Below are 23,014 nucleotides of genomic sequence, written 5' to 3'. Positions count from 1 at the left end.
AGCGTGTACAATTCAAACTGAATTGGTCCTAGCACAGAACCCTGTGGCACTCAACACACTAAGTGTCTGACATCGTCAGTGGCATTTCTGCTTGTGTTGGTGCCTCAGTGTTTAATGTGTGGTGGCATCTGAGAGAAACAAATAAAATGCTGGGACTCTTTACTTAAATATCCTAGCCTTTTTTTTTTTTTTTTTTTTTAACTAAATTGACTAGGATTTTTCATCAAAAACTACCAAAAATCAGCATTTGATAGGAGAAGGTTACACCATGTAGGCTCTGTGAATTTTTGTGGCCTGAATAATTGTTATGATTCATTACATAAAACATGAATGTAATTTTTAATCCTGTTTTCCTGAAACACTGAACAATCATTTTGCCAACAGCAACAAAGCTAAGTACCTTCTTCTTGTTAGTGTCTATAGAAACACTATTAAAATTTGCAAATAAACAAATGTACAAACTGGTTAAAGAAAACTGTAGAAGAACTATTTTAGCAGCAGACAGCAGGTAGGTGTTGATGTGTGGCGTTTCCCTGCAGTCCACAGGAAATTTGAGTGATGGATCTACAACAGGCACGACTGTGAGAACGTTCAGAGAGGTGTACTTCAAAGGAAATTCAACACTCACATAGCCTAAATTCATTTTTAACCTGTTCTCCTTCGGGCTCTGAGCATGCTCACGTCATTTCACAGTAATAAATAAATAAATAAATAGTATTATGTATATGTGGCCATCCCTCTGTACAACCCTTCCCCATAACACACTGTTTACTGCAACAGCTACACATGTTCTTTTTCAGCTATTTCTTAATAAGTGACTTTTATGTATATATGCCTGTATATATTGTACTATTCTTAGTTAGCGTATTGTCTGTCTTGTCTTAATGTTGGTTTAAAATGGAGCACTGTAACGAAAAATAATTTCCCCTAGGGATCAATAAAGTATTCTGATTCTGAAAAATAACAACAGCATTGAAGCTAAAAAATGGAAGACGCTTTTACTAATTGAGTTTAAATAAACTACAGCTGTTTTCTTTTAAATTGATGCCAAACACAAGAAATGACCACCAACATACTGTGATTTTCACTTTGCACAACAATGAGTAATTGTTGAACACAAAAAGCCCCACACCTTTCACCACTACTATCCAGGCTCCCTCTACCAAACGCAGAATCACTGATATCTGCGACACACGGAGACTTCCTGTTAAAACGAAAGTAAACTTTGTGCGTGGGCGTGTTTGGGAGCTGCAGGTGTGTCCAGGTGTGGGTTCGTTGGGTCAGCAGAGGATCTAACGGGACTTTGTGTCGGTTTGAGTTGTTTTTAAAGGAGGATGAAGACGCTGGTGGTGTTCCTGCTCCTCATGAACGGTAAGAAAGTCTCTGTTTAACCTGCAGCAGCTCCACAGTCCTCTTTGACCGTGCTACACTCAGGCGCAGCTCGCTCCTCTGACGAAATTCACACAGTGTTGGAAATACAGATTTAATCATGAGGATTTAATAGTGAAAGTAAGAGGGAAGGTTAGAAACAGACCAGACTAACAGACTGTGGACTTTGTAGTCACAGATTGGATACTTCTGATATGGCAGAGCTAGCTAACATGCTAAAGTAGCCTCGGGTTGCGCTGTTTCCGGTTTGAGCTGAGCACGTTCAACCCTCTGAGTACTAAAATTCACGTCATTGTACCAGATTGACTAGTGTATATATATATATATATATATACACACACATACATACATATATATATATATGTATGAGTTATACCCACATTTATATATGTATAAAAAATAGCATTTGTTCGGCTTTTCATTTCGCCATTTGTTGATTCACTTGAAGAGCAAGTAACGTAATATTGGTCAAGTGATCAGTTTGATATCAATCTTTCGTGATGCACCGTCATATTTACATTATTTGTACGGTACGAATGATTTGCTTTGGTACCTGCTCAAACTTAAGCTCTCCTTAGTATGGCTGGCTCCGTTTCTCCAACAGCGCACTCACAGGCAGCAGCTGCCCCGCCCCCTCGCTCAGTCGCTTAGTGCCTGAGCTCGGATCATACCAATATCAGGGGGGATTCACGCACAGTCGTAAATTCCCACAGTGTGCACTATGTGCTTCGAATATTGTGTGTACTTTTTGTTTTATACAGTTGTCAGCCAGGCATCTAACTATGAAAAATTACACTCCAAAAGACCCCGGGCTTCTGACAAAACAACCCGGGCTTAAGCCCAGTAAGCCACCCCCACGCTCCGCCCCTGATTGAGAGTATACCTTGAATTGTTCCATGGAGTACAGTCTGCCTTCAATCTCTCTGGTGTACCTCTTCAAGTGACTAGCCAAGGTGGTGAATCTTTGCTTAGCAGTTTTCAAGGCTTCAGGCATGGACAGCTTGCTGTACTTCTTAGACATCCCTTTCTCCATCGCACAATTATGCAGCTCTGGTAGTTTGCTAACTTTCTTCCATGCTATATTGATCTTGGCCTCTAGTCTCCTTCTTCATGGAGGGTACTGATTCTTGTGGCTGTTCATCACTGATCAATGCTGCCGTGGTTTAGATCAGTTGATTAGTCTCAATGATGGTCCCACTGGGGATTGCCTAGAATACATAATACAAACCTGGCCTGACATTCTTGCTCCCCCTTGGCGTAGCACCAGTTGTGGTCGCTTCTTCTGAATGTTATCCTCTTAATGCAACCCCCTTCTGCTTGAGTTACTTGCTTAGTAGCATTCCAACAGCAACATGTTCTCATCCTTTGCCCATTTATGTCTTCTTGTTTCAGTAGCCCACTTCTCATCAGTGTAATCTGACCGTTCACATCTGAGGCCGGCTGGGTTAGCATGGGGGTTATAGCCTGGGGACGCATAAAGGATAGAGACACCCTAGTTGGGAGTCAAACCCCAGACAAGAAGTTCCAAAGGCTACTCAGTACACTGGATAGCATAGTGTCATGTAAGCTTTGTGTCCCTGATCACTGATGTTAGAGTAAGTGGATCCAGATAATGAAAAGATATCCAGGGTATGCAGAACTCATAATATTTATAGAATTTCATAATAAAGGGCCAAGGTTTTGGTTAGCTGGCTTAGAGACCTGCAGCCAGCAGGTGTAGGCTCAAATGTCTCTGTCTTAAGCGTCTGATTTAATTAAATTTTTATTTGAGTGTCTAACTACAAAAGTGTTCTTTTTGCTCTCTGCAGATAAATGTGGGCTCTGAGACAAGCATCAACAAACAGTTAATTTGTTTTTCTGTTTGCGTGTTTCTTCACAGTTTTTCAGCATGCCCTGGCTGTCGTAGTGGAGGTGTATGAAGAGGAAAACTCTGTAATGTTGCCTTGTCAGTTCTCCAGTTATATACCTATACACCCAACAGTGATGTGGAATCGCAATGATATTGATCCCAAATCTGTCCATGTGCAACGAGAACGAGGAGATGATCTCAGAGGACAAAACCAGCATTACAGAGGACGCACATCAATGAAGCCTGATGCTATGGACACTTCTGATTTCAGCCTCACTCTGAGAAAACCAACAAAAGCTGACAGCGGCAACTACACCTGCTCCATCACAGATGGGAGCGAAGAAACAAGACTGGGAGATATACAACTGCAGGTCAAAGGTCAGCAACAGACCACAACATCTGCTGTAATTTCAGATTACATTCAGTTCTGTAGATAAAAGTCAGATTCAACATTTGCTAAATTGTTCTGAAACACCTGAAGAAATCAAAAACAACATTTCCCACAGATCTAGCCTTAGAGGAATTAGCAGCAAAGCTGAATAGAAGAGAACCTTACTGCTACAGCATTTGGAGTGTTTATTAAACATGGAGGCTAGATTGAGAACATTTAGAATGTTTTATTTACTCTAAAACACGGAGCTACCTGGACTAATTGGACTGATAAAATGCAAGTCCTGTAGGTTTTTAACTTGTCAGCAGAAATGGATCATCACTTTTCATCCATTTAGATATGATGTGAATGAGACTTTTAGGTTGGAACCACTGTCTTAGGATATGTCCATTAGGGTTGGGCGACTGGACGAATATATCGACTTTCGATAGTTTTTACAAGGGCTATTTATTTATTTACCCGTGAGTAAGTTTGCTAATAACGATGGAGCTAATAGAAGCAGTCAACAGAAAAAAAACTAATAGCGCTGTTTTAACAGCACCCTCTTTCATCTGCGAGCAGATGCACCTCCTCAGAGTGCCCCCAAGTGCTTGTCGATGGAGCTGCAGAATCTGGTGATAGCTTAGCATACTCAGCCAGATGGTGGACACGTACATGCTCATGCAAGTTAGTCGTGTTTGAGTGCTTTGCTCGCACTATATTTCTGCACAAGTGGCACACCACTTTGATTACATCCTTAGGTTTAAAGCCAAAGAAATCCCAAATTGGCAGCTTTATATTTTTTTCCTGCTGTCAGCGTTAATGCGCCGTTATCACGACTAACGCGATTAACAATTAATCCATCTGGAGCGCGTACTGAGTCAAAACCCCAGAAATGTCTCTGTCAATGCATTTCGGCAGTTTGTCCATTCTGCGCTCCAGATAGGTTGAGAGCATTAAAAATGTTAATTGTGATAACTGCGTTAACGGGGGGGTTAGTTTTTCCATGTTTGAACTTCTTCTGTGTTGTAAACGCACAAATCAGTCCGCGCATGCTTACATTGCCCCGCCTGTTTTTCCAAAGATTGAATTTGCAGAGGTTCTCCACTCAGGAGCCTCAGCAAACACACCCCTGATTTTGCAGTAGTTTGTAACTGTAGCAGCATTTTATCACTTTCAGTTTCCATTCAAACAAAAATGATCCAGAGACTATTATTATATATGATTACTGGTAACAGGTGAGTCAGAGGTCAGAAATGTAGATACTCAGCTGTGCTTCAGTTACCATCAGTATGACTACAACTACATCTACTGCTGATACTTTGGTTTATTGTCCTCTCAGAAAAGCAGGTGGAGGTGAGTGTGGGTGAAAGGTCAGAGTCTGTCATCCTGCCCTGCAAAACAAAACCTGACCTGCCTGAGGACGCCACAGTGGAGTGGACTCGCTCTGACCGAGAACTGAAGATCGTCCGTGTCCATGCAAACGGAAGGGACCGCCAAAATAACCAAAATGACCTTTACTGCGGCCGTGCAAAGATGAATGAAGACCTGCTGAAAACTGGAGACCTCAGTCTGACCCTGAAACACCCCACAGAGAGAGACAGTGGAGGATACATCTGCACCATCTACAGGGACAAAGACATCCTGAGACAGAAAGTAGTGCTGCAGGTCAAAGGTCAGTGCTGTAGGTCATAATAGACCTCTGGTACAGAGGAGAGATTTCCACCTCCTAAAAGACAGTTGTCTTGAGGCAGCTGTTGTTATTTGGCACTATATAAATAAAATGTAATTAAATCGAATTAGAAAACCCTGATGGGCGGTAACATACACTCAACAAAAATATAAACGCAACACCTTTGTTACTGCTCCCATTCCCCATGGGATGGACGTAGAGACCTAAAATTCATTCCAGATACACAATATAACCATCCCTCCCAAACAGTGGTCACAAATCAGTCCAAATGTGTGGTAGTGGGCACATCTGCCATATTGAGATAATCCATCCCACCTCACAGGTGTGCCACATCAGGATGCTGATCTGACATCATGAGTAGTGCACAGGTGTACCTCAGACTGCCCACAACAAAAGGCCACCCTGGAATGTGCAGTTTTTTGCGCTATTGGGGGTCTGGGGACCCAGAACCGGTCAGTATCTGGTGTGACCACCATTTGCCTCATGCAGTGCAACACATCGTCGCATGGAGTCTATCAGATTGTCAGTTGTGGCCTGTGGAATGTTGGTCCACTCCACTTCAATGGCTGTGCGAGGTTGTTGGATATTCGTGGGAACTGGTACACGCTGTCGTATACGCCGGTCAAGCACATCCCGAACATGCTCAATGGGTGACATGTCCGGTGAGTATGCTGGCCATGCAAGAACTGGGACATTCTCAGCTGCCATCTGCCCTGAACAATGTGAACCATGATTCATCCGTGAAGCGCACACCTCTCCAACGTGCCAGACGCCATCGAATGTGAGCATTTGCCCACACAAGTCTGTTACGGCGACGAGCTGGAGTCAGGTCAAGACCCCGATGAGGACGACGGGCATGCAGTTGAGCGTCCCTGAGACGGTTTCTGACAGTTTGTGCAGAAATTGTTTGGTTGTGCAAACCAATTGTTCCAGCAGCTGTCTGGGTGGCTGGTCTCAGACGATCTTGGAGGTGAACCTGCTGGATGTGGAGGTCCTGGGCTGGTGTGGTTACACGAGGTCTGCGGTTGTGAGGCCGGTTGGATGTGCTGCCATATTCTCTGAAACGCCTGTGGAGACGGCTTATGGTTGAGAAATGAACATTCAATGCACGGGCGACAGATCTGGTTGACATTCCTGCTGTCAGCATGCCAGTTGCACGCTCCCTCATTGCTTGTGGCATCTGTGGCATTTTGCTGTGAGACAAAACTGCACATTCCAGGGTGGCCTTTTGTTGTGGGCAGTCTGAGGTACACCTGTGCACTACTCATGATGTCAGATCAGCATCCTGATGTGGCACACCTGTGAGGTGGGATGGATTATCTCAATATGGCAGATGTGCCCACTACCACACATTTGGACTGATTTGTGACCACTGTTTGGGAGGGATGGTTATATTGTGTATCTGGAATGAATTTTAGGTCTCTACGTCCATCCCATGGGGAATGGGAGCAGTAACAAAGGTGTTGTGTTTATATTTTTGTTGAGTGTAAATAAAATCTCAGATTTCCTGCTAGGTCTCTGTGATGTTGATGATGATGCTGGATTACAGTAAAACCTTTGGGATTGCAATGATCATTGAATGTTGTGTCAGTGATTAAGGTCCTTGTATTTGAAAAAAAATTTAGAAAAGCTGTCCTCAAACATCAGCAGTGTCTGTATGTGTGTCTTCACAGTTTCCCAATACACCTCAATTATCAAGCTGCATGTAGGGCACCCACTTGTTATGCTGCCCTGTGAGTTTCACACTTTTGAACTGAGGGACCCTATAGCGATGTGGAGTCGCTCCGACCTCAGTCCTCCAACCGTCCACCAGCGTCAGGTTCAAGGAGATGAACTGAAAGATCAAAACCAGCGTTACAGCAGCCGAACATCCATGAAGACTGACGCTCTGGAAACTGGAGACCTCAGCCTGAACCTGACCAACCTCCAACTGTCTGACAGCGCCACCTACACCTGCTCTGTCAGAGCATTTGGGCTAGGACACCACACACTGAGAGAGGTGCAAATGCAGGTCACAGGTCAGCAACAAACAGCTGCTGTAGATACATCTACATCTCACATCATTAATATAAAATATTATATTAACAATGTTAGAATAACCATACTGGCTCTTTGAGCAAGTTATAGGGCTGTTCATTAATTTTAGTTTGTTTGTTGTTTTTTGTGTTTCTACACAGAACGGTTTCCATCCTGGGCCAAAGCTCTCCTGGTTCTCCTGGTTCTTCTTGTGGTTTCTGGAGGTCTTTTATTTCATTTCCGGCACTATTTCATGTCAGGTGAGTGTCTCAGAAAACCTTCAAACTCATTGATCAGTCACCATGTTTCTGAAGTTTTTGGCACTAAGTACAATGAACTCACTTTATCTGAATTTAGGAGAAGAAAATTGTCGAACATCCAAGCCTTCATGTCTTTAACACATTCCTGTAGTTTAAATCATTGATTTGTGTCATCTGGCATCATAGACAAATAAAACGGGGTATCATCTGCATAGAAATGAAAAGTGTATACAGTGTTTTCTAATATTATTACTAGGGGTGCAACAATACTCGTATCGATATTGAACCGTTCGATACAGTGCTTTCGGTTCGGTATGCATATATATCAAACAATACATAATGTTTTATTTATTTTATCAACTTTTCTTCTGACGATGCTGTCTGTGTTGAGCGCTCAGTGGATCTGCGTTCAACTACTCCGCCTAGGCTGCACTGTCGACTGCAGATCCACTGAGCGCAGCACAAGCTAGCAAGACAGAAGCTAAGCTCGTTGCAACATGGCAAATTGAACCTCCCCCACCCTCATTCAGATCTGGCGTTTGGTACTATCTTGGTTTCATCATTTCATGTGACGTATGACCCTGAAGGTAAGCGCGTCATGGACAAAAGTAAAACAGTATGTCGGATGTGCCACGCAATGCTCAATTACATGGTGGGAACTACTGCGTTAGCGCAGTTTGCTCGTTAACGTGTTGACGCCGTCCAGCCCCACGCACGGGGCGATCCGCGGTAACTTGTTAACGGAGATTTGCCGCGTTATGGCGTTAACGTCATTTCAACGAGATTAACGCTGACAGCACTAGTGGGAACACAATGAATATGACTGCACATTTACGCCGACATCATCCTAGTGCAAAGACAAGTGGAAGCAGACAAAAACAACAAGCACGCATGCTACAAACTTTACCCGAGTCATTTAGACAGCTGTTAGCACAGGATTCTCCTCATGGGGACCTGATATGTTTAATATGCTGCTGAGAATATAGCCCAGAAGAAGCGTATAGTAGAGCTTTTATTTTGGAAAGAGCCATTTCTCTGTAATAAACTCTCTTTTCCAAAGACGAGTGATTCCTCAATCAGATATTTTTTTATTATTATTTTGTTGTTTCAGCAACATTAAATTTAAAAACTGTACTTTTGAGTTAAAATATATATTTATAATTTTAATAATTGACAAATTAAAAAAGCATGAACATTTTTTTGTATCGAACAAATATCGAACTGTGACACCAAAGTATCGAACTGAACCGAACCTATTACCTAAGAGAAGCATGTATAATGTAAATAGAATTGATCCCAACACAAAACCCTGTGGAGCTCCATAACTAATTCTTGTTTGTGAATTCTTGTTTCCGTTACATGGAAGCTGGAATCTATCAGATAGATATGCGTCAAACCATTGCACATTGTCCTCTGGTGCATTCTGGCAATATCTATAGTAAATTACTGTGATAAATGGTATCAGATACTACAGTGTGGTCTGTCAGAACAAACCACACTGCCTCATTTCTTCGTCTCTTTCTTTCCCTCCAATGTCCTGTCAGTCTTCAGTACATCTATCTTATAAAGCCTGAAAAAGGCCAAAGATTTTTTTTTTAAAAGTCTACTGTCCGGAAAGACTATTAGTAACTTCACTACAGCTCATGTTGTGCTTTGTTGTCCTTTCAGTCCCCCAGGTGGAGGTGGATTCAGGGGTGGAGTCTGTCCTGCTGCCCTGCAAGACCGCAGTTTGGCTTCGCAAAGACGCTAAAGTGGAGTGGAAGGATAAATATAACAGGAATGTCCACATGTATGAGAACGGCTCTGACCAGCCTGAAGAACAGCACGATAAATACAAAAACCAAACAAAGACGAAGAGAAACTTACTGGAACCTGGAGACCTCAGTCTGACCCTGAAACACCCCACAGATAGAGACAACTCCACCTACACCTGCACCGTCTACAGCAGGGAGGGAAGGATCCTGGTGAAGAAGCAAGTGGAGCTGAAAGTCAAAGGTCAGTGCTGTAAATACAGGTCAAAGGTCAGAAGTCAGATCCATTTTATGCACTTTATTCCACTTATTCAGTCTGATGTTCTCTGATCTGTTTCTCTTGTTTAGTGTCTTAAAGGCTGCCAGTGCCTCTCTTTGCTTTAACCAACCTTTCTCTTTATTTCTGAGCTTTTTAAGGACTTTAACTGATGCATCAACCTTTATAAATCCCACAGTGTGTCAGACTGTCAGTCTTTGCATAAGTTGTTATTGGTTGTTAGTGAGACAGCGTATTAAATTGCTTTCTAACTACTGCAATTTATTTGGCCTTTCTGGTGGCTCTATAATGTGCTTATAATATCCTTGTAAGCTCGAGATGATCCTAACTCCAGCTCAGATCACGCAAAAAACGAATTCCAGCATTTTTTCAACAACTCAAATCACATAGTAAGGCATGAGTTTGTTTCAGAGAAACAGAACCTCATTTATCTTTGGTCACATGATATTCTAAAGAACGATATAGGTCTAAACCAGGGCTTCCAAATGTCTCCATCCAAGCTCATGTTGTGCTTTGTTGTCCTCTCAGTCCCCTATGTGGTGGAGGTGGATTCAGGGGTGGAGTCTGTCCAGCTGCCTTGCAAAACCACACTTCACCTGCCTGACGATGCTAAAGTGAAGTGGAAGGACAGTAGCTATGATGAGGTCCATGTGTATATGAACGGCTCTGACCAAAATGAAAAACAGCACCAGTTTTACAGAGACCGAACGAAGATGAATGAAGACCTGCTGAGAACTGGAGACCTCAGTCTGACCCTGAAACACCCCACAGATGGAGATAACTCCACCTACACCTGCACCGTCTACAGCAGGGACGGAAACATCCTGCTGAAGAAACAAGTGCAGCTGAAAGTCAGAGGTCAGTGCTGTAGATACAGGTCAGAGGTCACAGGTCATGCAGGAGTTTATTCTCTAAAAGCTTTTAGTTTGAATCTATTTTCAGTTCATTCAAATAAAATAAATTCTTTGATGTTTTGATCTAAAAGCCAAAAATGTCAGGCGGAGCAACTGTGTGTTTAAATGGACAGACTAAGAAGACCATTACAAATCATCCTAAGTTTGGGGTGGTGACTTGTACAGAATGAGAGGCACCCTGAACCAAAACGGCTACCACTGCATTCAGCAACACCATCCAGAACCCTCTGCTAGTTGGTCAGGGACTCATCCTACAGCAAGATAATGACCCAAAAGTGCAAGCTATGCCAGAACTACCTCAGATAAAAAGAACAAGGTGGTAAGCTTGAAAACATGGAGCGTCCATCAAGTATCCAGACTTAAACCCCATCGAGCTGGTTTGGGATGAATTGGACAGAGGAGTGAAAGCAAAGCAGCCTACAAGTGCAACATTTATGGGAACTTCTGCAACAGATATAGAAAGAACTTTCTGAAGAATATTTGATTTCTATTGTAGAAAGAACGCCCCAGGTGTGTTCAGCTGAAGTGCTCTAATAGGGTGATATGATACTACAAGGTCATTAAGATAGCGATAGAGAAGAGGGGGCCTGATTATTTAAGACCTTGTATGTGAGGAGCAGGATTTTGAATTCTGGATTTAACAGGAAGCCAAAACAGGAGAAATCTGCTCTCTCTTTCTAGTCCCTGTCAGGACTCTACTGCAGCACCATTCACACTTTGTACAGCTCATATTGTGTTTGTTGTCCTCTCAGTCTCTCGGGTGGTGGTGGAGGAGGGGGAGGAGTCTGTCCAGCTGCTATGCAAAACCACAAAAAACCTGCCTGAAGATGCTGAAGTGCAGTGGGAACGTGAAGAACCTGAACCTTCATTGATCGTCCACGTGTATGAGAACGGCTCTGACCAGCCTGAAGAACAGCATCACTTTTACAGAGACCGAACGAAGATGAATGAAGACCTGCTGAAAACTGGAGACCTCAGTCTGACCCTGAAACAGCCCAAAAAGAAAGACAGTGGGAGATACACATGTAGCGTCTTGACTAATGACAAAGTCACAATCAGATTCAAAACAGTGCTACTCAAAGTCAAAGGTTTGTACGCCCGCGTGTGTGTGTGTGTGTGCGCGTGTGTGTGTCTGTCTTATTTTCTGTGTGTGTGTACGGGTTCTTACTATCTTGGTGGGGACCAAAATCCCGGTCCCCACGGGGTTAAAAGCTATTTTCACACTCAAAATGTGGTTTTAGTGTCAGGGTTACAATTAGGTTATGGTTTAGGGTAAGGGTTAGACATTCATTTTTGATGGTCAGAGTTAGGGTAAGACGCTAGCGAAAACATTATGTCAGTGGGATGTCCCCACGAGGATAGCAATCCAGACGTGTGTGTGTGTGTGTGTGTGTGTGTGTGTGTGTGTGTGCGTGTATGTGTATGTGTGCGTGTGCGTGTGTGTGTGTGTGTGTGTGTGTGTGTGTGTCTCTGACTGTCTTGTGTCTCCTCTGCAGGGAGAGTTCAGGTCCAGGATCAAACAGGGGACATCAGGAACAGAAGCAGCTCCATTGATCCAACTCCTCTGATGGCTGATCAATCAGTTTGATCTGTGTGTTCTTTGATTATTGATCAGTGATGTCAGAGTGGAGTCAGTGTGATGTTGTTGTTGTGTGTTTGAGACTTTTAGTGTCCATGAAGGTCTCTGCTGCCGTAGATCCTCTGAACTGTGACAGAGGTCTCACTCTGGAGGAAACTCTCAGCACTTTCCAGCAGCTCCTCCATCATGGAGGACGTTCCCTCACTGTAACAGGTGGAGGAGAGAGGAGAGGAAGCACAGGTGGATCCTCTGAGGGAGAGGAGCGTTCTCACAGTAATGTTACAACATGAAAAACAAAGGACATTATCACATACAGGGCTCTAGAGTGCGACCAATTTGGTCTCAAATGCGACCAAATTTTTCAGTGGTGCGACTAAAAAAATATTTGGTTGCATCTGTGCGACCAACTGTTTGGGAGGCAAAAAAAAAAAAATCTGCAACCTTCCCTGTGGTCAACAACAGACACACATTATGCCCCTATCGTGGACTAAACCAATCAGAGATAGTCAGGGGCGGGACCTCTCTGATTGGCCGTGGTCCAGTTGAAAGTGCAGGTGGAAGTGGGAGGTGAGTAGCTTGAATAAAGCGATATCAATTCATTAAATCCTGGATCGACTTTTAAATATAACTGTGTTTTGCCAGAAACGCCAGATTCTCAGATTAAAGCTCACAAAACCAGTTCAACAACAACCAAACAGCAGATGAGAGCAGGTACACGGACTCCACACAAAGACGTAAACACAGAGCGGACGCATCAGAATCAGCTTTGTCTTTCTCGGCTTTCTCACCCGACGGCCCGCAGACGGACACGCTGTCGGAGCTCAGCGATCCTGATGCGTCCGGTCCGCGCTGTGTTTACGTCTTTTTGCGCTGATTCTGAGCTGCAGGTTTTGTCTCTCCAACCAAAATTCACCGAGCTGAATTTTGCTGTTTTGCTTCCACGACTATTAAAATCACACTTCCTGCACAGCTAGCTCTCTCTCTCTCTCTCTCTCTCTGTACTTCAAGAACAGTTTCCCGTCTCCAATCTCTGTTTTCTGCATTATTCATTCGCTTATTACCCACCAGTCTACCGTTGTTTACAGCGCTGTGGCTGCTGTCTTTTTCTTTTCTTTTTCTTTTTTCACTTAAATGACCTCGGACAAGAAAGCCTGTTTTTTCTGATGTTCAATACTGAAGAAATTTAAACTTTATATGCAGAAAATTGTAGAATATTTTTAAGGTTATCTGCTATAAAAAGCCAGACCAGGAAAATCTCCTTCATGTTTTTCTGTGTTTTATTCTCAGTTACTTTCACACAAAGGCATCTGCTGTGATGTTCACAATTCTGATGAAGTCAGTACTGATAAATGATCAGAGTTATAATATTTCTGACTGTCTGAGGCTAAGTTGAATCGAATCGGGACTTTGAAAACCGGAATCGAATGGATTGTAGAAATCAGTGATGATACCCAGCCCTAGTGAGCAGCCTAGGCACGACAGAAGTGGATGTAGCTGTAATAGGAAAAGAACTATTGCTAACTTTTCTGTTAAGGCCTGATCCTTCTGAAATTCATAGCCAGTGCTCTGACACGTGTCATCAATCTTTGAATGCTGAAAAAGCCCAGTGTATCCAGAAAAACACATTATATTATATCAATTATTAGAAAATTTGTGTGCGCCTAACTTTTGTGCCGGTGCGCCTAACTTTTTAAAGTTAGGCGCACCGGCACGCCCATGGCAAAAAGTTAGTCTAGAGCCCTGCACATAGTATATCACATCAGTCCATGCTGTCCCCTCACTGAGTGTCTTAACATTATTTACTCAGTAACCAACATGAACTTGTATTATCAGCAAGTGTGTGTATTTTTTTTGGTTAGAATATCAAATTAGTTTTTGATTGTTTTTGTGCAGCACTTTGGTCAGCTGTTATATTGTTTAAAAGTGCTTTAGAAATTAAAAGAAATGTGATAATATCGATCCTTTGACACCCCACATTCAATGGTTTTACAGGTGTCTATTGCTCCCTTCCATACACCTGAGTGCTGTGGCCCTGACACCATCGTGGTATAAGCACCAATAAAAGTCCACACTCATCTTCATTATGAAGGTCGACGGCAGAGTGTGAGCTCATCTCCATTAAAAGTGTCCTCAGACCTGGACTGAGATTCAGAGTGAGAGGAGAGCTCAGGGACCGCCTACAAAGTGCAACACCAACAAAAAAACCAATAAAGTTTGGTGACTGTGTTTTTAATGGACGTCTACTTTAAATAACTTGATAAAGTGTGTCGAGTTCATCACTGTAAATGTACATATTAGTAAAAATGGTTTGATAAAAGCAGATCATGAGGAATTTTTAGATTTTCACTGTGAGAAGAAGTTATTTAATAATTCTAATTTAAAAAGATCACATTTGTATTTATTACGGCAGAATGATGGACAAGATGGCCCTGCAGTATAAAGCGATCTGGGAGAAATGCCACTGTACATGATTGGAGCAGCAACATGTGTTACACTTTGTAGGTGGTCCCTGAGCACTTCACTCCACCCAGCTGCACCCCATTTCTTCATGCATATGGTGTCACATCCTGTAATGTGCATTATATATGCTTAAAATACATCAAATGCAGTAAGTATACACATTTTTCATATAAATATAGTGTATAACCTTCCTATTTTCTTTAGCCCACATAATAAACTTTACAGTTTCATAAAACATCTGAATTTATGTATTGTAAAGTTCATATAATAAATAAGTATGTAACCCAATAAATACAAAATTCTGAAAGCATAATTTGTTGATCTGAGGTCCAAAAACTGGCATTTTTTGACTACTTTTGATTCTACATTTGTTTTTCACCTTTAAAAACTATTTTCCTTGTTTGGTATCAACCTCATGTGTTTGAATGTACAGTTATTTTTTCATTGACATACTGTATTAACACAACTGATCTGAAATTACACAAAAACATAAAATTCTAGCAGTAGTTATATTTTTTTTTACTGTAAAAACATGTTTATTGAATGATTTTCATATTATGAAATGCAAATATGCATTTGTACATTTCAAAAACCTATGCATACATTTTGTAAACAATAAAGTTATATACAATTATTTACCTAAAAATGCAGCCCCTGCATCTGGCATGTTTTGTACAACTATTTAAAAATACTCAATACACAATAAGATGCCCTCAAATTTTTTGTTCCAGCACAAAAAATACAGCTGTAGCCAAAAGTTTTGAGAATGACACAAATATTGGTTTTCACAAAAATTTGCTGCTTCAGCTTTTATGATGAAAAAATGAAAATTAACTTGATCTTAAAACACCCATTTCCACTGCATTTCATTGCCGCCATAAAAGGAGCTGCTGAGATCATTTCAATAATCTTCTCGTTAACACGGGTGAAAATGTCTATGAGCACAAGGCTGGAGATCATTGTGTTGCGCTGACTGAGTTAGAATAGCAGACTGGATGTGTTAAAATGAGGGTGAAGCTTGAAATCATTGTTCTTCCTCTTAACCAGACCTTCCCAAAGTGTGGGGCAGAGCCATTGCAGGGGGGCTGCTGGATGAAAAGGGGGGAAAAAAACAAAACGCTTGGACACTGCTAGCACGGGCACCCACAGAAACGCAAAGCAGGAGCTGAAGCATCGCTGAATATGTTTCCAAACCAACTTCATTCTAAGCCAAAGACTAGAAAATATGGTGAAGCAAATCTGCCCTTTGGTTTCACCTGCACAAGTGCGGAGGTAGGTCTCCCTGCAGAATTGGTTTTCCCTGCGTCAGGAGCACACGCTGGGCTCTCCAAATAACGGACAAACAGGATCCCACATTCTTGATTTTTAGGTCACAAACACTTGTTGTAATGACTAACTACTCCTGACATTTTGGAGATGTTAGCTCTTTATACAGTAAAGTTACAGCAGGATACAAATAACATCAGGCTGATCCTGCCATGACTTGTTCCTCCGGTTTAAATCACGGACAAACAGGATCCCACAGCTGTTTATGTTTTTAAGCCCATTTTACACAGAGAGGCATTTTTTGAAAAATGTATTGATAGCAATGTTGAATATTATTACACAGGAAAAAAACAACTACACGTAAAATAATCTGCCTCTGCCTTTCTAAACGGAGGGACAGTAACTGCATGTGTGTATGTAAGTGTGTAAAACCTGCAGACAGTCAGATTAACAGTATTTTGTCTCTATCTGCAATTCCTCTCATGTAAACAATAACGTGGCGCGCAGCATGACGTGAAAAAAGGCACATACCTTTGACGTTGAGTGACCAACTCTGTATTCCTCGTCCACACGTGAACGCAAAAAAGGAGTTTTTAAAAAAATCTCAGTTTTCGGTGATTCGAAACGCCGTTTACGTGTGGATGAAACAGCTGCGTTTTCAAAAATACCCGTGTAGGTGCGGACGTAGCCTAAAAGAGTTAGTAGTTTATTTTCTTACTACCTGTAACTTATTGCAGATTACTTGTATTTGCTTAATTGTTTACTAAATGTTGGAGATGTGAAATAAACCGCAATGGAGCAAAATATGGGCGTGTGTGGCTGGAGGATGTGTGCGCATGCACGCGGGGGCGTGCGGACATTTTTCTTGTAAAACAAAGGGGGGCCCAGCAAAAAAGTTTGGGAACCACTGCTCCATGGTTAAGAGGAAGAAACACATGCAGCCATCATTGCATTGCATAAAAAGGCTGTTGTTGCTACTAAGATTGCACCTAAATCAACTATTCATCAGATCATCAACAACTTCAAGGGAAGAGGTTCAATTGTTGTGTGCGCCAGGACCGTGTCCTTGTGACAAAGTGGCTAGAACGGAATTAATTTGACATTTGTCACTTGCATATATTGTTATTTTGTGTTTTGTTATTTTACAGTCAGCCATAATGCTTTGATTTAGACATTGCTGGTGTAACTTCTCTTAACACACCCTGGTTTTGTTTGTGGTAGCAGTAGTTACATCCTTTACATCCATGCATGTGTTTTAAAGCAAACACTACTAACTATCAGGTCATCTGAATTTTCTTCTGTTTACAGACACATGTCTGGTAAATTATGTTTCTTTATGTTGCTTTGGTTATACTTACCATGTTGTGCATTCAGGTCCTATATGTGAGACAGGTGTAGGGGAAGGGCCGCCCACTATTTCCTGTTTATATAGGGTCATGAGGTCAATGATTGCATCACTGGGTGTAACCAAATGGAGAGTTTTTCATTTTGTATAGTATTGTTTGTTTTCTTTAAAGTAGCCTTTTGAGTTATATTGTATGCAGTGTTTTACTTTACAAACTATTTAGTTGAGTAAATGAGTTTGTCAGTTTCATGCATGACTTTATTCCTGTTCTTTGTTTAGAATTGTATTTTATTTGGTTTGACCTATTTGTTTCAATGGTAGGGACTAACGAGGTCAGGTGTGGGCAAAGTCCTGTATAAAGCAAGTGGGATTTTTGCATGCCTGATTGATTGTTTTATGGTAAAAGTAACTTAAAGAAGTCCAGACGCCTTTCTTTGCAAGCTCCTTTGACTACGATGACCTGGATGCCTGAGAATAGTGATGGCCAAATGAAGCTTTCCGAAGCACTGAAGCTTGTATTGAAAAATGGTTCATTACTCGAAGTTTTTCAACACAGTCCTCTCTGGTGACATCTGGTGGCGAATATTTTGAAGAGCAGCTTGAATCTGCAAAATAAAACGGACTGCTCAATCATCACTGCTCACTCAAGAGTGGAGTTCTCTCTGATATTGGGCCACCGTTCCGTTGCTTTGAACATGTAATTGGTTTTGTTTCTCGATTGGGGGGCTGGAAAAATGTAATGCGTATTTGCGTAATACATTTTGATCAATAAAGTTTCCCTATTTAAACATGCACTATGGTGGCCTTTCTTTGCTCATAACTCCTTGATGTTGGTAAATACAATAAGTGAGCAATATATACATTATACATATGATAACGCACAGCACATTATGGAGTATGCCCCTGCTGTGGAGTCCTGCCTCCATCTACTTGTCATTTAATACAAAATATTAGATTAGGCCAATTGTCCTATATATATTTTTGACCTAGGGGTGGGATTGATTGTGAACTGGAAAGGGAAAATGCTTAGGAAGCTGAGTACGGCTGCATCGTCACTGATTTGTAGAATCATTTTGATTCGATACAGGATCCGATTCAATTTGATTGGAATCTGGAAAGTTTTGCCTCAGTCAGAAATATTACAATTCTGATCATTTAACAGTATATATCCATAATTTCGTATCTATTAAAAGAAAGCTGACACATGTGAGACTTAATTAGAGATGTAAACAGAGAGTTATGAAACCTGCAGCTGCAGAAGCCAGCGAAGAAAAAAGAGGCAAACACAGCGCGGACACGCCGACACATCAAAATCTGACTCTGACGCGTCGGGTCCGCGCTCTGTGTTCACGTTTGTATGCAGAATCCGTAAACCTGCTCCCAGTTACTGTTTTAGCTGTATGGTGTTTGACGACATGTTGTGAGGTTTAACCTGAGATGCTGGCGTTTCAGGCATAATAACGTTAATTTACAAATCGACACGGGATTTTAATGAATCAATATCACTTTATTCAATTTAGCATGGATTGTAATCAGAAAAGCGATAATCAAAACCCACCCCTAATCAAGAACTTGCAAAGTAAAAACATGATCTATGTAAGCTAGCCCTTTTGTTATTTACATTTAAAAAGAGGATTAGTGTTACTGTGCGCTGGCTGAGTCTGTTTCTTTTCGTAGAAATAGTTTCTCCTGCCTTGGAGAAAATCCACTTGCATGGAACAGAAGAGGCTGTGGAGTGCAGGAACTACACTGCAAGCTGGTAGATATGCAGGTATTCCTGGGTCCTGCAGACTATCACCTAAAAACAATAAACAAAATGATTTTCTAAACTGTAGCAATGTAATTTACGTATAGTGTCAAATACATTTTTGTAGTCTTCATTAGCTTTAATTCACATGGAAGTGTTCCTAAAGTCATATGCTGTAATGATATTTACATTATGAAAACATGATTTTGGACATTTCAGGTTTTTCACTTCAGCAGATAAAATGAATTGAGCAAAATCAACTCAAAATATTTCCACACGCCATAACGTCCTCTCTTCCTCGCTGGCTCCATATCTGTCAGTGGAACGATCACCTCTTCGCTCTCTGTCACCATCAACACACTCCACGAATCCCGTGGATGATTCACTTCCTTATATCCGTTTGAATCAGGTACCGAAGCAGTTACGTGCGTAATGAAGCTTCGGACGTCACTGGTCACGTGACTTTTGCCAAACGAAGCAAGCCTCGACACAGTGCTTCTGAACCAGTGTGTTGTTTTTTTCGACACACGCTCCGGAGCGCCAGCTTCAAGCGGGCCATCACTACCTGAGAACCTTCACAGACATATGGTAAAAGGGAGATGCCAGCAATAAAGTATGCTTAAAAGAACTTCAATCGTCTGCTAATGCTATTTACTTATCAGCTTCCTTGCTGCTTAAGTTATGCTACATCACACTCCTAAAGATGATTCAGCTGCGGGATCAGACTACCACCAGTGCAGAGCTTGCTTAGGAATGGCAGCAGGCAGGTGTCAGTGTATCTGCATGCACAGTGAGGTGAAAACTTTGGGAAGATAGCCAGGTGTGAAGAAAGGTAGCAAAGAAGCCACTTCTCTCCAAGAAAAAAACAGAGACAGACTGATATTCTCCAAAAAGTACCGTGAGTGGACAGCTGGGAACTGGAATAAAGTCATTTTCTGTGATGAAGCCCCTTTCTGATTGTTTGGGGCATCTGTAAAAAGGATTGTCCAGAGAAGAAATGGTGAGCGCTACCATCAGTCCTGTTTCATGCCAACAGTAAAGCATCCTGAGACCATTTATGTGAGGGCTCACAGAGCCATGAATAAAGAATGGCACCAAAACATCCTCCGACAGCAACTTCTTCCAACCATCCGACAACAGTTTGGTGAAGAACAATGCATTTTCCAGCACGATGGAGCACCGTGCCATAAGGCCGAAGTGATAACTAAGTGGTTCGGGGAATAAAACACTGAAATTTTGGGTCCATGGCCAGTAAACTCCCCAGACCTAAATTCAATTGAGAACTTGTGGTCAATCCTCAAGAGGCAAGTGGACGAACAAAACCCCAAAATTCTGACAAAATTCAAGCATTGTTATGAAAGAATGGGCTACTATCAGTCAGGATTTGGCCCAGAAGCTGATTCACAACATGCCAGGGTGAATTGCAGAGGTCTTGAAAATGAATAAACAACATAGAAAGTATTGACTCTTTGAATAAACTTGATGTAATTGTCAATAAAAGCCAATGAAAATTATGAAGTGCTTGTAATTCAACTTCAACACGTCACAGAAACAAATGACACAAAGATCTAAAAACACGGATTCAGCAAACTTTGTGAAAACCAATATTTGTGTCATTATCAAAACTTTTGGCCGTGACTGTAGTTTCTGTCCACCACAAGACAGAGGAGCACATCACAGGCCTAAACCCTGCAGGCGTCAAAGCAGGAGGTGTTTCACTCCTGTTTTGCACCTGGAGACGGTTTATGCTGCAATCTGCAACAAACACGCTAAACATAACAAATCTCTCACATCTTAAAATTGACTGTTGATATCGTTCGATCTCTCTCTCGCTGCCGTCACTCCCAAAACTTTCCCTCTTCCTAAATATCCAAATCCCAGATGTTTCCATCTCATGTTTTTTTATTGGTTGACATGGTGCATTTTTCAACCAACAGGAAAGTGGTGGCATATTGCGCTGTCCTTAGAAAATAGTCCTAGAGCTATTTTGTAAACTTTGTAATATATTCTATTATTTAATTAGTCCAGTGTGTTACTGTTCTTCTCTTGGAGTTAATGTAGCCACATATTTTTCTTAGGCATTATTGAAGTATTTTGATTCTGACCATGTATTCTGAAAAAAAGCTTTTTTAATGATAACTCTGGTTTTAGTGGCCTATCAACATATTTTAAAAAACAGGATTTAGAAGCGTCTGTCAACCCCAAAGGGTTAATAACGCTCACCTACACTCCATTTTCAGAGTGAAACAATCACTTGTGTTAAAATCTGAACATGCCCATGGTGTTGATTCAAAATGTGCTCTGAACGGCGTTCAGTTCTGTGTCTCCATGTTGGGTGATTGCTTAGTATTTGTACATGTGTACACAAAGGGTTGTAATGCATGTTTGTGTCTGTGTCTGAAATAAAGCATCAGTCCAGTTTGAGTTCTTCTTGTTTGTGTGTGTTTTTTATTTCAAGCAGCAGGAATAAAAAAAAAGTAAAAATGTTAATGAAGTATTCATATGTGTACTGACAGTATGCTGACAGTACTTTGTTCAGCTTTTACATTTTACCAGTCCTGGCCTCACAGCTTCTGCTTTTATTGAACCATAAGGGTTCCTTTTAAACTCTTTGCAGTGTGACTATTTTTATATGCAAGCTCTTCTTCAGCTTTCTATTTTGGCATCTCACTAATCTGCCACACTCTTCATCACCTCTGTTCTGGTTATAAGAAGAATTTTTAGATATTTAACACATTATGCATCTACTGAATTTCTACTTTGAACCAACCACTTATTAAACCAATATCAGATTACAGAAAAGCAAATAATAAATGCACTCTTTCACATCACAAAAGCTAAATAATAATCAAAGTCACCACTGAGCAGCCAATATTTAATGCAGCTGTAGATGTGCACAGACAGTTTCCTGCTGCAGTTTATTTTAATTGGATTCTGTCACAGTCTCACAGTGAGTCATAGTCATGCCACTTTCACTTTTAATTCATATTTTCCTTTACATTTTGCAGTATTTTATTTTTACAGTACTTTAGTGATCACTCTTCATTTACATGGTTTTTGTGATTGTGGTGTATTTGTTTCATACTAGTCAGAGATTATTTTGTAGTGTCTTCAAATGTCCACTACATGTCACGAAAACTCCCCGAATATGGAACATGAAGTAGATCAACCTCTCTCGTCGTCTTTATGGCATCCTCTAAATACACATACATGCATAAAAAGCATTCACTCACCCATTCAGATCATTAAATTTAGGTGTTCCATCTCTCTCATAGTCACAAGTATATAATGTCAGCACCTAGCCATGCAGACTGCTTCAACAAAGATCTGTGAAAGAATGGCTCGCTTTCAGGAGCTCCTTACATGTGGTGTCGTGCCAGGATGCTACGTGCGCAACGAGTCCGGCCACGGTCCGTTAGGGTCATGGATGAGAAAGTCCGGTGTGGAAGAATTTGACTGGACTGCACAGAGTTCTGAGCTGACATTATTTCTTATGGATTAACTGTTGTTGTTGTTGTTGTTTTGTTTTTTAAAGTCAGTATTATTAAACTTAAGAGACGTGGTCAATTATTGATTACATTATTAATAATGATTATATTGATCCTAATGATTAATACATTCATATAATTTCATGTCTACAGCATCAAAGGTCTGTGATGATTTCTTAATAATGTCGTTATGAATTTGTTTGTGGAATCGGCTTAGATGAGAAAGTGGATCTGTGAAAAAGTGTTAGAGGTGTGTGGTGTCTGCCAGCAGTGTCTGCTGCTCCTCTTATCGCCTCACCCAGGCACTCCTCGTTTCCCCTTTCAAAAGGCTTCTTTTGTCTATTAATGAGGTGGTTAAACTAGCTAATCTCCACCTGATTTACCGGGTCTGCACTACACCCGCTAGTTGTTGAATCCAGCGCAGGCGTTGACGTTACTGTCGGCTGGACCTGCGGAGGGATTCTCAGCTGTGATGGGTTGATTAGAGTAGTTTGGTCAGAGACTGGAGAGTTTCAGGTGTGGCCTGTCATGATAACTGTGACAAAAAGATACCTGAATAAACCTGCATTTTAACAAACTATTACTTGAGATCGGGAAGCCCAGGGACGTA

At 41.4% G+C, this 23,014-nt stretch overlaps 2 protein-coding genes across 2 annotated transcripts in view; both read left to right on the top strand.

Moving 5' to 3' along the window:
* Positions 1 to 1,251: 1,251 nt before the first annotated feature.
* LOC113017970 (uncharacterized) lies at positions 1,252 to 12,107 on the top strand. The gene is made up of 7 exons (XM_026161050.1): positions 1,252 to 1,371; positions 3,269 to 3,616; positions 4,951 to 5,283; positions 7,479 to 7,577; positions 9,122 to 9,127; positions 11,272 to 11,607; positions 12,016 to 12,107. Exons 1-7 carry the CDS (start codon positions 1,335 to 1,337, stop codon positions 12,105 to 12,107), a joined length of 1,251 nt encoding a protein of 416 aa, XP_026016835.1. The 5' UTR covers positions 1,252 to 1,334.
* Positions 12,108 to 22,253: 10,146 nt separating this feature from the next.
* The window catches only part of LOC113017929 (uncharacterized), a 142,757-nt gene continuing 141,996 nt past the window's right edge, over positions 22,254 to 23,014 (top strand). The window contains exon 1 of the mRNA XM_026161026.1: positions 22,254 to 22,326. Within this exon, the coding sequence (XP_026016811.1) occupies positions 22,254 to 22,326 (73 nt within the window). The remainder of the gene's footprint in view (positions 22,327 to 23,014) is intronic.

The sequence above is a fragment of the Astatotilapia calliptera genome, unplaced genomic scaffold, assembly GCF_900246225.1.
Source record: "Astatotilapia calliptera unplaced genomic scaffold, fAstCal1.2 U_scaffold_3, whole genome shotgun sequence".
Taxonomy (NCBI): domain Eukaryota; kingdom Metazoa; phylum Chordata; class Actinopteri; order Cichliformes; family Cichlidae; genus Astatotilapia; species Astatotilapia calliptera.
Note: the sequence above shows the minus strand (reverse complement) of the source record. Positions and strands in the feature narration are given on the sequence as shown.